The sequence below is a fragment of the Athene noctua genome, chromosome 22, assembly GCF_965140245.1.
Source record: "Athene noctua chromosome 22, bAthNoc1.hap1.1, whole genome shotgun sequence".
Classification (NCBI taxonomy): Eukaryota; Metazoa; Chordata; class Aves; order Strigiformes; family Strigidae; genus Athene; species Athene noctua.
Window position 1 is genome coordinate 479673 of NC_134058.1, and position 18234 is coordinate 497906.

The following is an 18234-nucleotide window of genomic DNA, read 5'->3' on the forward strand; positions in this document are numbered from 1 at the left end:
AATTCTGGGGCAACGAGCGGACTGAGCCGAGTGTCAAACCTCTTCACCGTGACAGTCCAATTTTGCCAAGAAGGACAGCAGTACAGAGAGCGCGGCACAAAATCCAATCCGTCACGCTCACAATAAGCTCAGGTTTGTTTAAGTAATAAAACGTTATGCAACACTTCCGCAGAGGGAAGTAAATATTTGCTGTTTAACAACCAAACCCAGACTGTTTTGTTTTCAAAAGGTACCTTGCCCAGACTCTCGGCATTCCGTAACATCTGAAGCTCTAACTTCCTACAGCTCTAACAGCTGCCAAAATCCCGGCCGCCACGCAGGAGTTACGGGGAGAAACTCCACCTCCCGCCCTTCCCACCCATCGACCCAGCCTGAGATAACAGACTAGAACCCACCACCCGCCGCGGGCGGGACGAGCGCCGCGCCCGGCCCCCGCTGCGCCACCTCAGCCCACGGGCACGGCCCTGCACGGTCTCGGATCCCTGCCCGTGAGAAAGGCTCTCTCTGCGCGTTCTTTCCATTTCGAACTTCTAAAAAAACTTTCTCTTTTTAAAGAGCTCCCACCCCAGCCAAGTTGAGCGCCCATTACGGCTGCCAAGATGGCAGCTCCGAGGGCCACTTCTCCCGTGCCAGCGCAGCACAAGCCGCAAAAGCCACGAGCCGCTGCCGCTCGGATGGCAGGAGCTGCTCGGTCACCGAGCCGAGCTTCATCCTGCCTAAGGAAACCAGCAAAGAGGGAACTCACCCAGGTTTTCCAAGACACGGAAATCTCTCCCGCAGCTGGGGAACGGAGATGCCGGCCTCATTCCAAACCCTCACCTACCGCCACGGCTTTTCTGCGGCCACCTGGGCACAACCCGACCGCGGGAAGCTCCCGGCCCAGGCGGGTCTGGGAGCTGCTCCCCAGGCTCGCTCCTCCTGGGCCACTCTGGGCGGAGGGAGCGGATCGCTCCCCAGTGAAAGCGGCGCGTCTCCGCACAGCTGACCTGCTGGCTGCCATTTACATTCGGTTTTTAAATATTAAAGTAACAAAAACCCAAAGCGACTTGGGTTCTCTCCTCCAGCATCTGTACTGCTGGCAAAACACTTGTCTCGAATCACGCCTTAAAACGATTCCCATTTGAATTTCTGACAGGTGGAGTTTAAGTTTAAGGAATGAATGGTTTCTATCCTGCCTCCTTGAAAATATACCAAGAAGTAGGTCAGCGCGGGGAGCTGCTCTGAGCGCTTACTACGAGAAGAGCACAGGCGCCGGCGCCGAGCCCTCCCCGCTCCCACCTCCGCGGCGCTGCCCGGGCCGTCCCCGGCACAGAGCGGGGAACCAGCTCCCAACCAGCCGAGGGAAACGCGCGTGACAGCACGGCAGGGGCGCGGGCGGGCGCAGGGCACACGAGCCCTTCCTGCAGCAGCTGGCACGCAGCGCCGCAAGGCGAGAGCAAACGCTGCTGCAGAGGCATCGCCTCGGCGAGACCGACCACACCTCAACGGCCCACACCGGCCAGCCGCCAGCTCGGGACACGATAGAAGTTGCATTAAATAACAAGCGCAAAGGCCAAATTACCTTCCAAGTCAAGGAGCACTGATCTGCACGGCTCTGCAGAGGCCTCGTGGGAACGCGCGTACTGAAACCTGCGCTTTACGCAGAGAAACGTCACCGTACGGTGACACGGGGAGCCTGGAAAGAGTCAAGCCTGAGCGTACTCTGGTGACAACACTTTCACCCACTGAAGAACTGAAACATCACAGTTTGACCTATGAAATCCAGAGAGATGTAAATTCTCACTGGCGTTTTACTACTTCAGTGGAGTTAATCATTTACTTCATGTAAAGAGAAATGAGAAAAGAATGAGGCCCGGCATTTTCCAGACCACAGGAAAGATGGAACTAATGAATTTGGGAGCATCAAAGAGATTAATAAAAGATGAAGCTGACAACACTCCTAATCACTGCTACTTCTTAAAATTTACATTTTCGTGAAGCGCTCTGCCTTCGTCATGCTGGACAAGGCGCCGGCAAAAAGCAAACCAAAGGTGGAGGTGCCTAGAGAGGCTCTACAACTCCTAAATTACAAGAAACAACCCCCCAAAAAAAGATATTCCCAAAGCACTTTGAGCAAAATTCCAGAGGAGGTGGGAAAACAACCCTTTTATCTGAAGAAGGGGTTTCCCAGTAAGGCCTGGAAATGGGTTAAAACCGAGGAAGTACGTTTGCTATAGCCGACAGGGAAAAAATTCCTCTTGGCCAGATTTAATACAGTTATTTGAGGAGCCCAACCACAGGCAGAGAAATTAAAGAGATATTAGTAAATGCACCCCATTTTAGTTATGCAACCCGTCAGTTGCGGGCTATCAACCCCCCACCTCCCGCCCCGTAAGATGGAGGCCCTGGGACCCGGTCCCGCGCCCCGGCCCCCCGCCGGCCTCGAGAGAAAAAGAAAACTTGGGGCGAGAGGAGGGTCCCGGCGCGGAGCCCCCGTCCGGGAGGGCCGCCGGGCGTCCGGAGCCGGCGCAGCACGACGACGGCGGGGTCAGGAGTCGCCGCGAGCGCTTCCCGCCAGCCTACTTGGACAAACTTTGGTTAAATAACACTAAAAAAATATAAAATACAATAAAAATACGACGCGAGCGAGGCCCCGGGACAGCTGCCCCCCGCCGCTTCCCCTTCCCGGGGCCGGTGCCGTGCTCCCCCCGGACGGCCCCGCCGCGGGGGGGGGTGCCGCGGGGCCGCGCACGGGCGGAGCAGCGCTACCCCCTTGCGGACACGCCGCGCCCCGGCTCCCCGCCGCGCCGGTAACTTTGGGCCGGAGTTGGGCGCCCCGGTTCTTCCTCCGCCGCCCCCCACGGCCGCCGCACCGCCGGCGGGGGCGGCCGGTCCCTCCCCCGTCGCTCACCTCCGGGCCCCGCCGCTCCGCTCCGCCCCGGCAGCGCCCACCCCCGGCCCGCCCGCTGCCCGCCGGCGCGGAGGCCCCGGTGCGGCGGGGCCGCGGACGAGGCCGCCCTGCTCGTGACCGGCGCGCGCCCGCGAGGCACGTGCGCCGCCGCCGGTGGAAGGAAGGAGGAATGGGGGGGGGCGGCGCGGCCCGGCGTGACACCCCCCCCTCTTCTTCTTCTTCTTCCTCCTCCTCCTCCTCCCCGGGCGGCGGCGGCGGCGGGCCCAGGCCCTCAGCAACGAGCGGCGGGCCCGGAGCCCCGCGCCGCGCCCTGCGCCGGCCGTACCGCCGCAGCCTCCATGTTGGCGGCGGGCGGGCACGTGCCGGCGGGCGGCGGGAGGCGTGCCCGTGCCCGTCCCCCGGTCCGGGCCGCCGCGGCCCCGGCGCCACGCGGCCTGCCCGCCGCACATGGCCCTGCCCGCCGACCCCCCCCCCCCCACCTCGGCCCGGCCCCGCGGGGGCGCCCGCCGCCGCCAAAAACTTCGCGCCGCGCGGCCCGGCCTCCGCCGCCGCCGCCGCCCCGCGGGGGGGGTCAGGGGTGTGGGGGGGCGGCGCGGAAGGCCCGGCGCGCCGACAAGCCCCGCGGCGGCGGTGGGCAGGCCCGGCCCGGCGGCGCGGAGCGGAGCGGGAGGCGGCCCGGCCGCGCTCTCACCTTCCGGCTTGTTTTCGGCAGCCATTTCCCCTCCGCGCGCCACATCCTCCTCCGCCTCCTCGCGACCGGGACCCAGGCGCGCGCCGCCTCCTCCCGCTGCCGCCGCCGCCGCCGCCGCCGGGCCGGCCACCCCGCGCGCACGGCGCACACCCCGCGCCGCCCATTGGGGGAGCCGCCGCACTGACACCCGCGGCGGCCAATGGCGGCGGGCGGAGGGCGGGCGCCCAGAGGGGATGGGCGCGATGGGCAGCGCGGGCAACCAATCGGAGCGCGGCAGCGCTTCAGTGGCACGCGCCGCAGCCAGTCAGCGGCGGCGCCGGGAAGACGAGGAGGGGGGCGGGACGGGGCGCCTTACTGACGGCCGCGGCCACCACTCAGGAAGCCGCGCCGAGAGACTGACGGCCGCCGGAGCCAACAGCGCCGCGGGGGAAGCGGGACGCGCCGATTGACGCACGGCGCCGCCGGCGCCGGCAGCCAACGAGCGGCCCCCTCCCGCCGGAGTGACCGCGCGCGTGGCCAATGGGGCGGGCGAGCCGGGCGGCCGCCGGCGCCACCGCCCCCAGCCCTGTCCATTGGCTGCGGGCGGCCCCGGCGGGCGCACGCCCCCTCCGCGCCCTGTAACCCTAAACAAAGCCGCCGATTGGCGCGGCGGGCGCCGCTTCCGCCAATCCCCGCGCTCGCCCCGCCCCTCCCCGCCCGGCGGGGGCAGCCCCGCGGCCCGGCCCGGCCCTCCCCGGCCTCGCCCGCCCGGTAGCCGGGGCGAGCGCGCTGGCCCTCGGCCTGCGCTGTAAAATAAAGCCCCGCCGCTCCCCCGGGACCGCGGTAGCACCCAGCACGGCCGGCGCCGGCGCTCGGTCAAGGGCTGTGCGAGACGCCGTCCCTGCCCCGAAACTCCGAGGCGGCGCCTTGTGTGAAGCGAACAGACAAAACCTCGAGCGCGGGGACGGGCACGAGCCGGTTTTAAAAGCGGGCACCGGGACACGCGGGTCTGACCGCGTCCCCGCGGGGAGGGAGCGCACACGGCCCGCGCTCTGCCCCCTCCTCGGGGTCACAAAGCGCCCACGCTCTTCAACTGACCGAAACAGCAGCACCGCGGCCGCCGAGGTTATTCCTCCCAATTTTTCAGTACTGCCGAAAAGTCCAAAGTTCTGCACCACCGGAGCACCTGCGGGCGACGGCACGATGCTCGGGGAGAAGCAGCCACCCTGGGCACGGTGCGCAGCCGGGGAGGCGAGGCTGTGATCCGCCGAGAGAACCGAGCCGCCGCCGCCGCCAACGGGATGGAAAAAGTTTGAGGGAGTCCCACGGGAAGGAGCGTGTGAGGAGCGCTCGCGCGTTCCGTGGGGGAAAGGGCGACGGCAGGCAGGTGCAGAGATCCCGGCAGCGACCCGCGCGCAGCCCACCCGCTGCCTCGGAACCGGGCCGTCACGGGGCTCTTGCTGTAAAGGGTCTCCCACAAAACCAAGTAAATTGCTCTGTCCTTTTAAAAACGGAAAGCGCCTCAGAAGAGCGATACATTCTTTGCCTGGCCGAGTTCTCTTCCCGTCTCCGTCAAAGCTTGGGGAGTACTGGCACTTCTGCCTCCTCAAGCAGAGCCGCGTGTAACTGGACCACATCTAATGCCCGCACAATGCAAATGAGGGCCGAAACGGTTGTTTCCTTTGATGTGTGTGACTAAACACACAGAAAGGATATCTTCCCTTCCATCTGCACGAGAGTGGAGCTTCTTTAAAAAGACCTGTTGGCTCTCTGGTTTTGCTAAGGCACTCTTTTGCTAAGAGGAGTATGGTGCAATGGATCTCTTCTAAGACAGAAGAAAGGAAAATTCCTTTTTCCTATTTTCAGCGGCTGCTAATCTCATGGAGCGTGAAAGGCACATTGATGAAGCGGCTCTAGAATGACAGGCTGGCTCCCGACAGTCATAAAGCTAATCTAGTATACTCTGTCCTATAAATGCACACAAATATTAATGCAGCTATAGGATCAGCTAAGATAATTGTTTCCTTCAGCTGTTCGGGATATGCTGGAAACTCTTCTAGTTGCCACACTGGCAAGGGGCTAGCATTTTCTTGATGAGTTCTAGGGAATTTACGTCTCTCCTTGGATATTCTTCCAAGATGATCCGTATGCTCAGCAGAGACACAAGGCTGCCACACAGTCGGTGTTCCCCACAGTCCGCGTCATGGCAAAACCAGAATCCTGGATGGAGCCGGGCATCCCTCCGCACTTAGGGACAGAAGTGCAATTCCTGGAGCAGGTTCCAGATGTTTAGGAACACCTTGCCAAGCTGTGGCAGGCCAGCCCATGCTGAATCATCCCCAGTGCTCTGCGTGGAGCCGCAGGCGCCCATACGCCCCTACGAACAGACCTGCCCCGCTGTCTCTTCCTGGCGAGAAGCGGGCAGCAGGGTTAGTGCACCAGCACAGCCCGCAGCAAGGCAGCCCTGCCCGCTGCCTCCCTCCGCCGAGCCAGCTCGTCTCCTGGCCTCTTGGTCTCCCACCCGAGATTAATGTCAGGCAGCGTCCTGAAGGGGCTCGAGCTCCCACTTGGACAGTCGGGCAAGACTCCGTAATGAAAAGGAGAGAGAAATGGTGGAGCGAACGCATCTCCTCCGAGTTACGAAGATTCTCGCTCTGCTACCACACGTAATTCTGCCGTTTGGGTTCGATTTTGCTGACGCCGGCGCTCGTGGCTGAACGCAGGCAGGAACCCACGCTGCTCCCTGGGACGTAGACGACAACTGTTGCCACAAAGAGTCTTCCCGTTCTTTCCAGGTAGACGAGCACAAACATTTATTTCGGATACAGCCCTCGCCGCATGATTCACTTACACACTCGAGAACAACCAACCATAAGGTACTCCACATGGGGTCAGACCTTGAGATCACCCAGAAACATAATTAAAAGGCAAAATCAGCTACATGCGTGCACAAGAGTGTCCATCTCTTTCTCCTCTCCAAAGCTCCGTAGTTCCTTCTGTGCTTCTCTGGCTCGTTAGAGTAACGAGGTCCGTGTGGTCTGATTGACAAGGTTGTTGAGGACACCAGCTGCCTTCTCTCAGCCGTCACCGGCCCAGGACGGAGGAACTTCCGCAGAGCCGGTTGGGAACAGCTCCACATCCAGAACGGACACAACCTACCTCAGCTCTCCGGGAGCACGCAGCCTGCTCTCTGAGGTGTCTTCGGGAGCACTGTCTGGCTTTCTAGACCCTTCCTGGTCCATAAAGGCGACGAGAATTTGTGTGGATGAGGATGAATAAGGCATTTTTAAGGGGTTTTTGAAGTAGTGTGTGACTTCTGCTACATACGGCTAATTAACTCATTCTGTTCCTCGATATAAGCTTTTCTACCAGGAAAAAAAGAACACTAATAAACTGAATCTCATATACCTGAAATCCTACATAATTTTAACAGTAGCACATAGGTTATTACAGCAATGTGATCTATGTAATATTACGGATGCCATTTGAACATGGATTTTTCATCGAACATGCCAGCAATGTCCCAAGTATTTTCATTTAATTCCTTGTGCAATAAAATGCTAAGAAGGAAGCCATTTGAACTCAAGTGCTGCTGGTACCTTTCAAGTTTCCCAGCTCCCCACTGTTTAAAAATCAAAGGTCTAATCACTATTAAGGCACAGAGGTACCGAACCGCAAAAGATCCCGCGCGTGGTACAGGATAGACTGTCTCGGTCTTACCTTTCTAGGGGGCACAAACACAGAGCTACCTCCGGCTGATAAGCGGCAAGAAAGTAGATGTGCCAGGAGTTTCTGCAGCCTGAATCATGAATAATTTTTAACAGTATTCTGATAAAAGCTGCTGCTACACTGATGTATGGTGTTTGGGTTTTTTTAAGAGGGAGGCGAAATACAAAGTTCTTTAAAAAAACTCCTCATTGTCATTCCATGGCAGATGTGGGTCTGGCTTGGTTAATTGGGTTAATGTGATGATTTGGCATTCTTAGTTATATGCAGAAATAAAACTGTAAAGAATACATTCAAATATCCTGTTATGGATATGCAGCAAATTATACATCCACCGTTGCTATGGCAAGCATCAGAAAGCAAAACAATTCAGACAGTTTTAATAGCTATAATGACAATGTTGGAACCCCATTTCTTTTGAATTGTTTGCACAAAGTTACTCCATGATTTAGAAGCAAGGAATGCCAAGCGTTTTTACAAAAATACTCTTAAAAGCGTGAATAGAGATGCTTAAAAAACCCTCACAGTGACAGAAATGAAATGGTTTTGCCCTTTCCTCTCTCCGCTTACGGAATCAAAAGCTGTTTCTTCTAGGAATAAACCCAAGACTTAACCAAGTCCATGTGGATGTATAAACCCACTGTTACTTCACAATACTTCACTGCATTTGTGAAGTGTAATTTCAAATTCCCATGTTCATCTAAACCAGGTAAATATCCCAAACCGTGCACTTCATCAGAAAGGCTCTCCAGAGAAGTACGCTCTGTTCAGGGCTCTGCCATCCAAATAACTTGCCCAGAATGAGGTGTGGAGGTTGAAGGGCATACATTACCGGGAACTAAAGGTACCACCTTACTGCACACTACCCTAGCAGGAGGCCAAACGTGGTCGTCTTCCATGTTCTGGGCTTTGGATACATTCTTCTCCCCGTTCCTTCTGGAGCCCATTTATTTCCCTCAAATACAAACACACTACATTCAAATAATCTCTAGTAAAACTCTGTTGGCTACAGGGAACTTACACCAGACTAAACCAAAGCCTAACTCCAGAGCCATTTTAGCAGAGCCTGGAGGAAAGAGGTTTTTGCTGTGCAAAACCCCATGCAGTTTTTGTAGGTATTTAAGCCGGTAGCCTCAACACCAAGCACAGTATTTACCCGTTTAACCACAAACAAGCAGCAAAACACTTTGTTTCTCTACCCTGGCACTGACTCCAAGGGAAACAAGTGCCTGCGGAGGGGGGTTGCAATGCTGGAGCCCCCCCTTATCCCCGTACGGTGTCAAACTGCCTCAGCACTGCCCGACACGGGCGCCAAGCTCCAGCACGGTGCTGCAGGCAGCAGTGCCAGGGACAACGCCTGCCACGCCGAGCACGGCAGCACACGGCCTCTGCCACAGCCCCGACCTCCCCTCCTCTGCGGCCCTTAGTCCTTTATTCCCCTACGAGAACAGGGCAGGGTCTGTCTTCGCTTTGGTTCACGCTCCAAGCACCCTGGTGGCACTAAGAAAATAACAGTTATTTTGCTCTAATATACACCCATAAGCCAGTTAGAGGAGAAAAAACTGAAATATGAGGTAAATTAAAGCTTCCAACTAAGGGGATTTACCAGTAAGTCACCATAAAATTCAGATAATTTATTTTTTCAATTCTGCAGCAACTTTCTCCAATTCGTTTGGATTAGCTATTAGAAATTATGTCTCAAAAATTAAAGAAAATGTCTATTGACCATTATATCAAATTCTAATTTTAGCCAGGAAAAAAGAATAATTAGGCTGTGATTTACTCTGGTAGTCAACTTACATTAACAACTTCTTCCCCCCGTTTATGTAATTCTGGCAAAAATCAAATAATATATACAACTCTCATAAATGCTGGGCTAGATTTAGTAAGGACAATTTCCTACAGTATATTCAGGACATTTCTCTTTGCTTTCTGTTACAATAAGACAATCAAGTTATTTAGTTTAAGGAGGCAATATGATTGTCATCCGTGGTAGCCTCAGTTATCATTTCAGTGCAGTCTTCAATGAGGTAAATGGAAGGGTTTTTTTTTAAATTGGGGGTTTTTAAGCTGTCATCGCCCTGTAACAAGCTGCTCAGCCTGGCTGCTGCTCTCTGGGAATGCCTTTCCCGCACATCCTAAGCCCCCTCCCCTGTCCGTACACAAACTTCACTTCTTAGCGAGACGCAGGCGAGTGCCTGCAGCCCGCAGACGCTCGGTCACGCAGCGCTGCCGAGCACGAGGCTGGCGCACGACGGGCTCTGTCCTGGGCGCTGGATAAACAGCTCCCAGCTCTTGTTTTCCCCTCCACATGTAACAAGATAGTGTAATCTTCAGGTTAGTTTGATATCAGATCTCTAGCGAGAGCTGAACCAAATAATAACGGGAAAGTATGTTTGAGCCGAAGATCCCTAAAGGTGTGCTCCTGAATTTCTGTTCCTACTTTTAAACAAATATCTTTTCCAGGATACTTAACTCCTCCGAAATTGGACTGCTGTCTATATTAACTGAATAAATACGGATCTAGGAGCCAAACTTTAGTCACCAAGGTATGAAAATGTCAGCCTCAGGCACTGAAAACAGAAGAATGAGTAATGGAAGACGACGACGGAAAAACAAAAGGAGAACCGAAGGAAGAGAAATTGGTGATGGTAATGGAGGCAGGAGGTGTTCAAAGCCACGCGGGTTCAGGAACAGGAACCCAGCGGCAAAGGCAGGTTTGACTGAGTCAGTCTGACTCCCCAGGAACTTCTGACAGCACCACCCCAGCCCTGCCCTTTGCCCAAGACCTGCCCTGCAGTTACCAAGTCTCCATTCATGCACCCCTGTGATTTATTCTGTGTACACGTAACGTGGAACGATCATTAACAAACAATAAAGCACTCACGCTTTCAATTAAAAAGCATTATTGCTGAAATCGTTATCTCCAATCTTTAAAGGACTCCACCACGACTGGGTTCTGCCACGCTATAAATTCACAATGAGAAGGAACTTCCCAGACCTTTTTCATCATCATTTATGAATAGATAAACCAAATGGAAGTATAATTCCAGTATCACGGACCAGAATCGATCGTGATTTGCTCACAGTGGTGCAATGGCGGTGCAGCTACTCAAACCATCTCCTGGGGGCCTGGCCAGTGCCTCATCACACAGAACCCTTCTGTCATCAAGGATACGCAGTAGTTCTGATGAACAAAAGCAATTCTTTTAATATATTCTCATTAGTTTTAGCTACAGGGCAGAGTTTCCTTTCTATATTTGCCTAAACTTGGTCTAACCATTAAAACTACTCTTTCCCATATGACCCATGAAAGCTGCACAGAATGAGAAATACATCCAAGCAGTACGCAGAAAACACGCAGAAACAGCCAGTCTTCGCTTAGATGGTTTCATCTGCGAGTTCCTGACTTTCTCTGAAACTTCCTCCCCTGAAGGATTGGAACTGTAATACTTTTTTTCCCCCCGAAGTGGAGTAAATCAGTTCCTACACTCCCAGTAGCAGAGTGAAAATTAAGATGTAAAGGCTCAAAGAATGCAGAACCACCCTATTATTCAACAACAATACAATTTGCTGCTGATCTTCAGTTGCCAAGACAGGCACGTCAATTATTTATAGAACCCAGAGCGTTAAATATGAAGTATTTCAGCCTGGGACAGCATGAAGGTAAAACCAGGAACGTGATCCTGTCAGAACTGCAGAACCGTAGGCAAGGACAGAATATCCCTACCCAGATGACCCTTTTTACCCAACTATAAACTGGAAAAGGTCCTTCCGAAGCGTCACTTTTGGTGTTAAGTGATATGCATTCTCTTTTTCTGACAGCATCAGCCTAGGCTTAAAGTTTATCTAAAGGGCTATTTCTGACAGGGAAACAATGCACAATGTCTTCCAAAAACACAAGTTAGCATAACCTCATCTGAGCGTTTACATGACGTCCACAACCTTCTCTTTATCCGTGCTTACATCTACGAACAGCCTGTCACGCTCATCTTAAACTCCGCTCCAAATGACCTCAAGGCTGCCATCCTCCCGGCGCTGAGGAGACCTGGCCGTGCAGCCCTGAGCACCACCCAAGATTAGACACGTACTACCAACTCACCTGTAGTAACCACCAAACAAAGCCTAAAATAGCTTCCACGGACTCCTTAGAGTGGGAGTTGCATTCAAAATTAGCAAGCACTCCTAAAGAAAAGAATTATGCATAAAATTACTTCTTTTTAGCTGGTGAGAGAACTATTAATATTGGAATTGGCTTTTATACTTGGAATGATGTCTTTCAACTTCCATCGCTGACTAAACAGTAAAACCTGTGACCTAGCCCTGCACAATCTCAATTTTTGTAGCACCTCTCCCCGCTCCAGAAAATTAAGTAGGCTTATAAAAATATTAAAATTAGAAGTTAATCCTTCTGTAGGATTATTGATTGATCAAAATCAACTAGAAATATCAGAAGTAAACAGATCTTGGTTGCAGAAATCAGTGTGGGATCAATGGAAGTGGGCAGTCACCTGGACAACAAGCCTGAAGCACACATTTCAGAAATGGATCTGCAAGGTCTGGCTGTGAGTTTAAATACTGATTAGGAGCATAATCCAAGGACTGCACTTAATTCTGGTGTGTTTGGCATTTAGCCCTTGCAGTTAAGGTGAAAGTCCAGGGGATGAAATTATGTCCTTAATCTCAAGCACCCACCACAATCCAAACAACTGTTCTGCACGGACAATGCAAAGGTGCAAGTGCCAGCGGTGGAACGGGCTCGCCGTAAGGGCCGGCGTCACGGGACACGACCACGCCAGCACAGAGATTAACCTCCAGTTACACAGACTAACCACAAAGTCTCAGGCATGAAACCAGAAACGTAAAGGCTCGCTTTTAACAATGCCTTATCATTGTTTATAATAATCCTGGAATTTTTGAAATAAAATATTTCCCACCTCATTTGGCCATTTCTTTGCTCAGAAAACATTCTTCCCTTCTTGCACCATTTAAGACACGAGAGGCAAAAAGGCCTCAGTGCACGTATGTGACCAGAAAGCTCCTTGCACACTGAATCCCACGCAGCTCTGTCCTGCTCCCCTCCCCACGCCGGACACGCTCTCTGCCGAAACACTAAGGTTCCTCATGCCAGCAATACATGAATGTGTGGTTTACCCCTCTCGCACCCCGAAAGTTTCAATCCAGGATCATCAGTCGGCTGGCAGGATACCCAGGAGATAAGGAGCCAGGTGAGAAGCAGAGGCTCCAGGCTCGAGCCGGGTCAGGGAGCAGCGCGAGGCGCACACGGGGCACGCAGACACCTCCCTAAGACACCAACCGCGCCTCAGGCCGTTTCCAGACACCCGACCCGAAGAGCCCTGCTCCCCCGCGAGCCGCCTCTCCTCTCGCACCCCGATGGTGCAGGCACGAGCCAGCCGGGGACTCTGCACCCGCTGAACCCAGCGCGCGGGCATCGGCTCTCGGGGCACCGCGCGAGCCGCATCCGCTGGCCTGTGCCTCGGCCGGCGGCAGCCACGGCGCAGTGCTGACGCTGCCCCAACGGCCCGGAGCGGCCGCGGGGCTGGCTCAGGGATGGGGAGAGGCTTGAACAACGAAAGCGAGCCGGCTCTAGTAACGTGGAGCAGTTACCTGGAAACAAGCTGTGCCAACGGCACACGGCAGAGGGCTGCTTAGAGCACCGGGTGGAAGCCACTTCACCACCAAAGACTTGGAGGGAGACTGAGAAAAACAGAGCGTTCCCCTTTGCAGAGAGCCTAGGAGCTGCAGCTGGACACACCTCTGCGCTTGACCCCTGCCAGTGCCACGAGTCCCTTTCATTTCAAGAACATACATAACGTTACCCCAAGCCTGCACCCTGGAGTCACACAGACAGCATACGTGACTTTTCACATGGTGTGAGCCCTAAAATGCATAAAAGAAAGGTTACGCTGCCGTTCAGACTCAAAAGAGTTTAATCAATCCCAAAGCATCTCCTTCCTTGGGAAAATAAGGCACACGCAACCTCGTGCTTACTGAGCTAGACCTTAGAGCCACTGTACTCAACCACTGACAGCTCTTTCCCCGAGGGATTTTCATTCACAGTGGCCAGGTAGGTACTTCCAATAAAAAGAACATTTCTATGGGCAGCGATGAATAAGAAATGCTGAAAGCACTGTTCATCCTTCACCAAGAGTAGTTGGTGTGATGGTATTCTAAGAAAAATATCCCAGATCATGACGGGAACTTCTCAGCATTTTCCTCTTGGTGCACTGACTCTGCAAAAGCCCTTATTTACTAAACTCCTACAAACAACTCGTTAGCCACACGAACCCCATCAAGCGAGTGGTGCATTAGTGATAGGCATCCACCATACCATGGGAAAAGCTACACTGTCTGTCTCTAAAAATACCCTGTTTATTTTATGCCAGTCAGTTGCCAGCTTTTATTCAAAAGGGGTGAATTTTTACTTAAGAAGAGTATGGTTGGAAGCAGAGAAATCATGCAGCAGATATTAATATATTCATCATAACTTCCACAGAATCAAAATTTCAACTTATGTTCTCAGTAGTGATAACAAAATTTTCATCTGCACAAAAATTGCTTGTATGGTTCACAGCAAGTTTTTTGACACCAAGAAAACACCCATAGTTGCAGTGAAAGGTTGTCCATGGCTTATTTGAGGAACTAATCTGTACTAGTCAAAAACATCCACAGTTTATTGGAGGGAAAAAACCCAAGACAAAATAAACGCAACCCACAAATAAAACCAGAAAACCCTGGGGCCCCACCTGCTAGTAACAACTGTAGTAACAGCCACTGCTACGTTATACAGGGTTACGAAAATGCATTGATGGGTCTGCAAAATATTCTATGTCAAATCAAATATTTCAAAGATGGAGGAACTCTAATTGCATCTCCTTCAACTGCCTTGCCTCTGACATTGAGGGCAAGATCTTCAAATACGGTGAATAAGAAATTTTGTCTGACAAACCACTTAGAGAAAAGGAGCAATACTGAACTTTAAGATCAAAGTGTACCACGGGAGTGATTCACCTTCCTTTGCTGTACGCTTGCAAGGCATCGGCTGAACACGAACGTAACATTGGGGCTTTGAAAACCTCCACCTGCGTTTGAGTAGGGGAATTTGCACCAAGTGGTAAGGCGAGGCTACACAACCCTATCTCTCTTAGATAAGCACCCCCCTTCACCAGCCGGGGAGCTCCGTCCGCCAGCCCGTGTCACCGGAACGCCTACGGCAGCCAGCTGCACTGCTGCCGCCCCGCACCCCCTGGCCAGCGAAAGCGCCGGCAGGACAGCGGGCAAACCCAGCACGGATTGCCCAGTGCTCCCCGGCAACTGAAAACCTCGACTCTGACAAGACTGAGGGAAAAAACCAAAAAAACGCAAGCTTGTCTAGTAGGCAACTGTTTATCCTCGGGGTCATATAAAATACCACGTGCTGGAAGAAGAAGAAACAGCGAGGAGCTGGCAACATCCGAAGCACGACGCCCGCAGAAGCGATTATGCTGATGCCAAAGCTGGTCCTATCTGAACCTTCCAGCCACTGCTGAGCTGAGAGCACGTGCCGCGATGCCGGAGCTGGCAGAGGCGGTGCTGAGCACAGCTAGTGGCCACTAGCCACCTTAAAGCAATAGCAGCACGCATCTTCCCCAAGCTAATGTCTAGTGATGTGAACAGTAAAATAACATCTATATAGTGCTCTTTGTCCAAACCATAGCAAATACCAAGACAGATCTTCCCGTTCCCCGTTCCGCCCAGCCTGCAGTGATGCCGGACTCGCAGGGTGCTGTGGGCCACCGCCAAGCCACACTGGCTGGCCTCCAGGGCCCCAGCAGCGAGCGGGAGGAACAGGGAACGGCCACGAGTCCTGGCTCTAGGCAACTGGCACAAGCATGAGGACGCAGCTCCTCGCCCGCACTGACTGCGCTCCCATTTCAGCAGACTTAGAGCTTTCCAGATCGATGGTGAAGGATTTTGAAACCCAAAGAGCACAACAGATTTACATCCAAGTTTATAGGAATAGCTGAATAACACACCAACAGCCTTAACATACACATAGGCAGAAAAAGAATGAGCAAAACTGTCAGATCTCCCCAAATATGGATTGACAACAACAGAAATTTGCTAATTACCATTTTAAGCATGCCTGAATTCCCAGCTCTGGTGTTACTACACTAAAAATTATATCATCGTATATTTTAACTACATGATAGCTCATGCAAGTTATGGCCATGTCAAAAACCTGGTCTGTATTTCATATGGTATTTATACGGTATTCAAACACGGTTACGTGTCCCAAATGACACGGGACAAATTACTACTTTTTCACCGACAGAGTTGAATCTGGTGGTGTTCCTCCCCTGTGACATCGTGTGGCCTACACACAAGATTTTAGGACATCCTGTAGCATCCAGAGCAGCTCATTATCATATCGACAACAGGAAAGTATTTTACTAAATGGAGGCCAAAAAAAATGTAGAATTGAGCCCAAGTAATATTCTCGCTGACACAGCAGGAGAACTCATTGACTTCTCAGAGAACTATTGTACTGGAGGCAAGCTGGAGGCTGATTTTGGAGCGAGGAGAGCTGGTAGGGAATAGGGGTTCCCAGCTTCCAGCCACCAACACCGCACAAAATCCAGAGGGCTGTCCACGGAAAATGGTATCTGTGAGTAATTCCTGTATGTCTCTCCTCTCCGAAGTGTGGAAGGTTGGCTTTCTGGCAAGCTCTGCGCGTTCTGAAAACAGCTTGTGAGAGATGACAGCACTGCCCAAACGCAGAGCTCTGTCCCCTGACAGGCTGCAGGGATCCAAAGACCCCGAGCGCGCCCGCTGAAGCTGCACTCTGTGGGGACCAGAGCGTGGTGCCAAAGGTCAACAGAGCCAGCATCCCCCTTCCCACACCCCCCGTGCACGTACGGAACCGCTGGACCTGTCAGAACATTTCCTAGCCATATAAATCAGCCTGAAGAAATAATTTCTGACGCTGTCAAAACCGCACTGATGGGTTTTGGGCAAAGCAGTGGTGTTGGCACATTCAAAAGCCTCAACCCTGCCCTGCACAATGCTCTGCGGGACAGACGTGTCTCGATTTAAGCTCATACAAATTACAACTGGCACCAACACCTAAACTATAGCAAATTCCTCCCTGACTGTGGTTCTGAAGAGGACACTTTCAGCAGAAGAGAACTGTTATTTACATATATCAACCATTCACACCTCATCCTGCTCCTCCTACTGCCAAGATCTCCTGCTCGCCACAGAAATGCCCTTCTGTCCCACACACTCGCTGCCAGGAAGAGCCCAGAGGCAGGGGCAACACGCAGATAATTACTACAAACCTGGAACATTTTCAAGGAGAATGTTTGCTTTTGACTTTTGGGGGATTAAAGTCAGTCTTCCATAAACAAGCATGAAAATATCCCAAGGAGAGCTATGTTACTAATGAAGATTTTCTTGCATCTTGTCAGTCACTTCAGCCACTTCTGCTGCCATTGGATGAACGTAACGAAGCCCTTTCTACCGCCCGGCGCTCTGCAGGTGTGATTAAATCTGCCTCTTACTTCCCCAAGTCCCCGAGTGGACTATCATGCCTCAGTTACAGAGATAATTTCTCAGAATGAAAGAGCCAATAAGAAGCGATTCCTTTGGGCATCTCAACAGCATTAACACAAAATGCAGTAAAAAGCATCAGAGTAGCAGAAAGCAATTTAGTCCTCGTGGAGGCAACCTGTTTGCAAAGCATTCCAAACATTTTAACCATGTGTATCTGCCCCAGTTTAAGTCGGGAGACGGAACAGGCAGTGGCTGCACCGAACCGTCACCTCAGGAGAATGGTACTGGCTGCAAATCAACCGGCTGAGTTCATCTCTTATTTCTCTTTCTGTTCTCATCACAAACCCCGGCGGCAGACAGCCTGGTACGACTCTAGACTAACCTGGCAGCGGGAGCCGCGGGGCGGGCGAGGCGGCCGCGGGGCCCGCGGGCGTGTGCATGCAAGGACACATCTGAACGTACAAGTCTCACGGGGGTTTGGGCACAGAACGATGCAGCTTTGGGGAAGGCCTAAGCACAGCAAGAGTAGGTCAGGACTGAGGCATCACTGGGACTTCATGCAAAATGGAGGAGGAGGGAATTCAGAAAACTCAGCTACGGTTTGAGGGGGTGTGCCATTGGCCTCATGAGGGGAGGTACCACATGAAGTCCCACGGGCTCCAAAATGCACTCGATTAGCTGTTCCTTTTACCTTTTTGTTCTACCCAGCATTTCTTCAAGAGCACTGTCATCTCTGGCTTTGGCATCCTACTCATCATCTATGAATTCATGTTGCCGTTTCCTCCCTGAAAGGAAAAAGTCCCATAGTCAGTCATTTGCTACACAGAGGAAAGGACAAATTTGACAGAGTATTTTTGCCGTTGTTCAAGTTCAAAGACCATTGCTCCTTGAGCAGATAGTACTGCAAGTTGTGTTCTCCGCTAAAGTCATTCATCTGAAATCAATCAGCCTGTGTTGACTCTAGAAACTTACCCTGAATTTACCTGTAAGCAGCTGAAAAGCTGTCAGTATCTCAGAGCTGCCTGGAAAGAAGGACCAGGGCAGTGACTCACCCAGAGCAAAAAAATCCCCAGCAACAACAAGAGAGACTTGCACCAAGCAGATATCTTTATTTTATTTTACAACACTCGGAAAGTGTTAAAATCTATATGAAAAAGAAGCAATACAACATGGAGAAAGCACGCTTAATGTTAGGGAAGCCTTCATTTCATAGCACGAGCCAAATTAAAAATAAAACTAAACAGAAGCGTACAAAGCGGAGACAAAAAAAAATCAATTTTCTCAAAGAGATAACATGAGGGACTCCCACAGGGGCTGGCAAATTCTGGGAGAGAGAAAGAGATTATATTTTATGGGAAGAGATTCAATAACCATTCTTTTCCCATAAAGCTAG

The 18234-nt window shown here is 52.4% G+C and overlaps 1 protein-coding gene across 6 annotated transcripts in view; it reads right to left on the minus strand.

Moving 5' to 3' along the window:
• The window catches only part of CAMTA1 (calmodulin binding transcription activator 1), a 293026-nt gene that overhangs the window by 271358 nt on the left and 3434 nt on the right, over positions 1-18234 (minus strand). For 5 of the 6 annotated variants that reach the window (XM_074924718.1, XM_074924719.1, XM_074924715.1 and 2 more), the window contains exon 2: positions 17533-17626. In XM_074924718.1, coding sequence (XP_074780819.1) covers positions 17533-17599 — 67 coding nt within the window. In that variant the 5' untranslated portion in view covers positions 17600-17626. Of the gene's footprint in view, positions 1-3581; positions 3715-17532; positions 17627-18234 lie in introns of those variants that run through there. The other variant, XM_074924720.1, reaches the window with a different exon arrangement.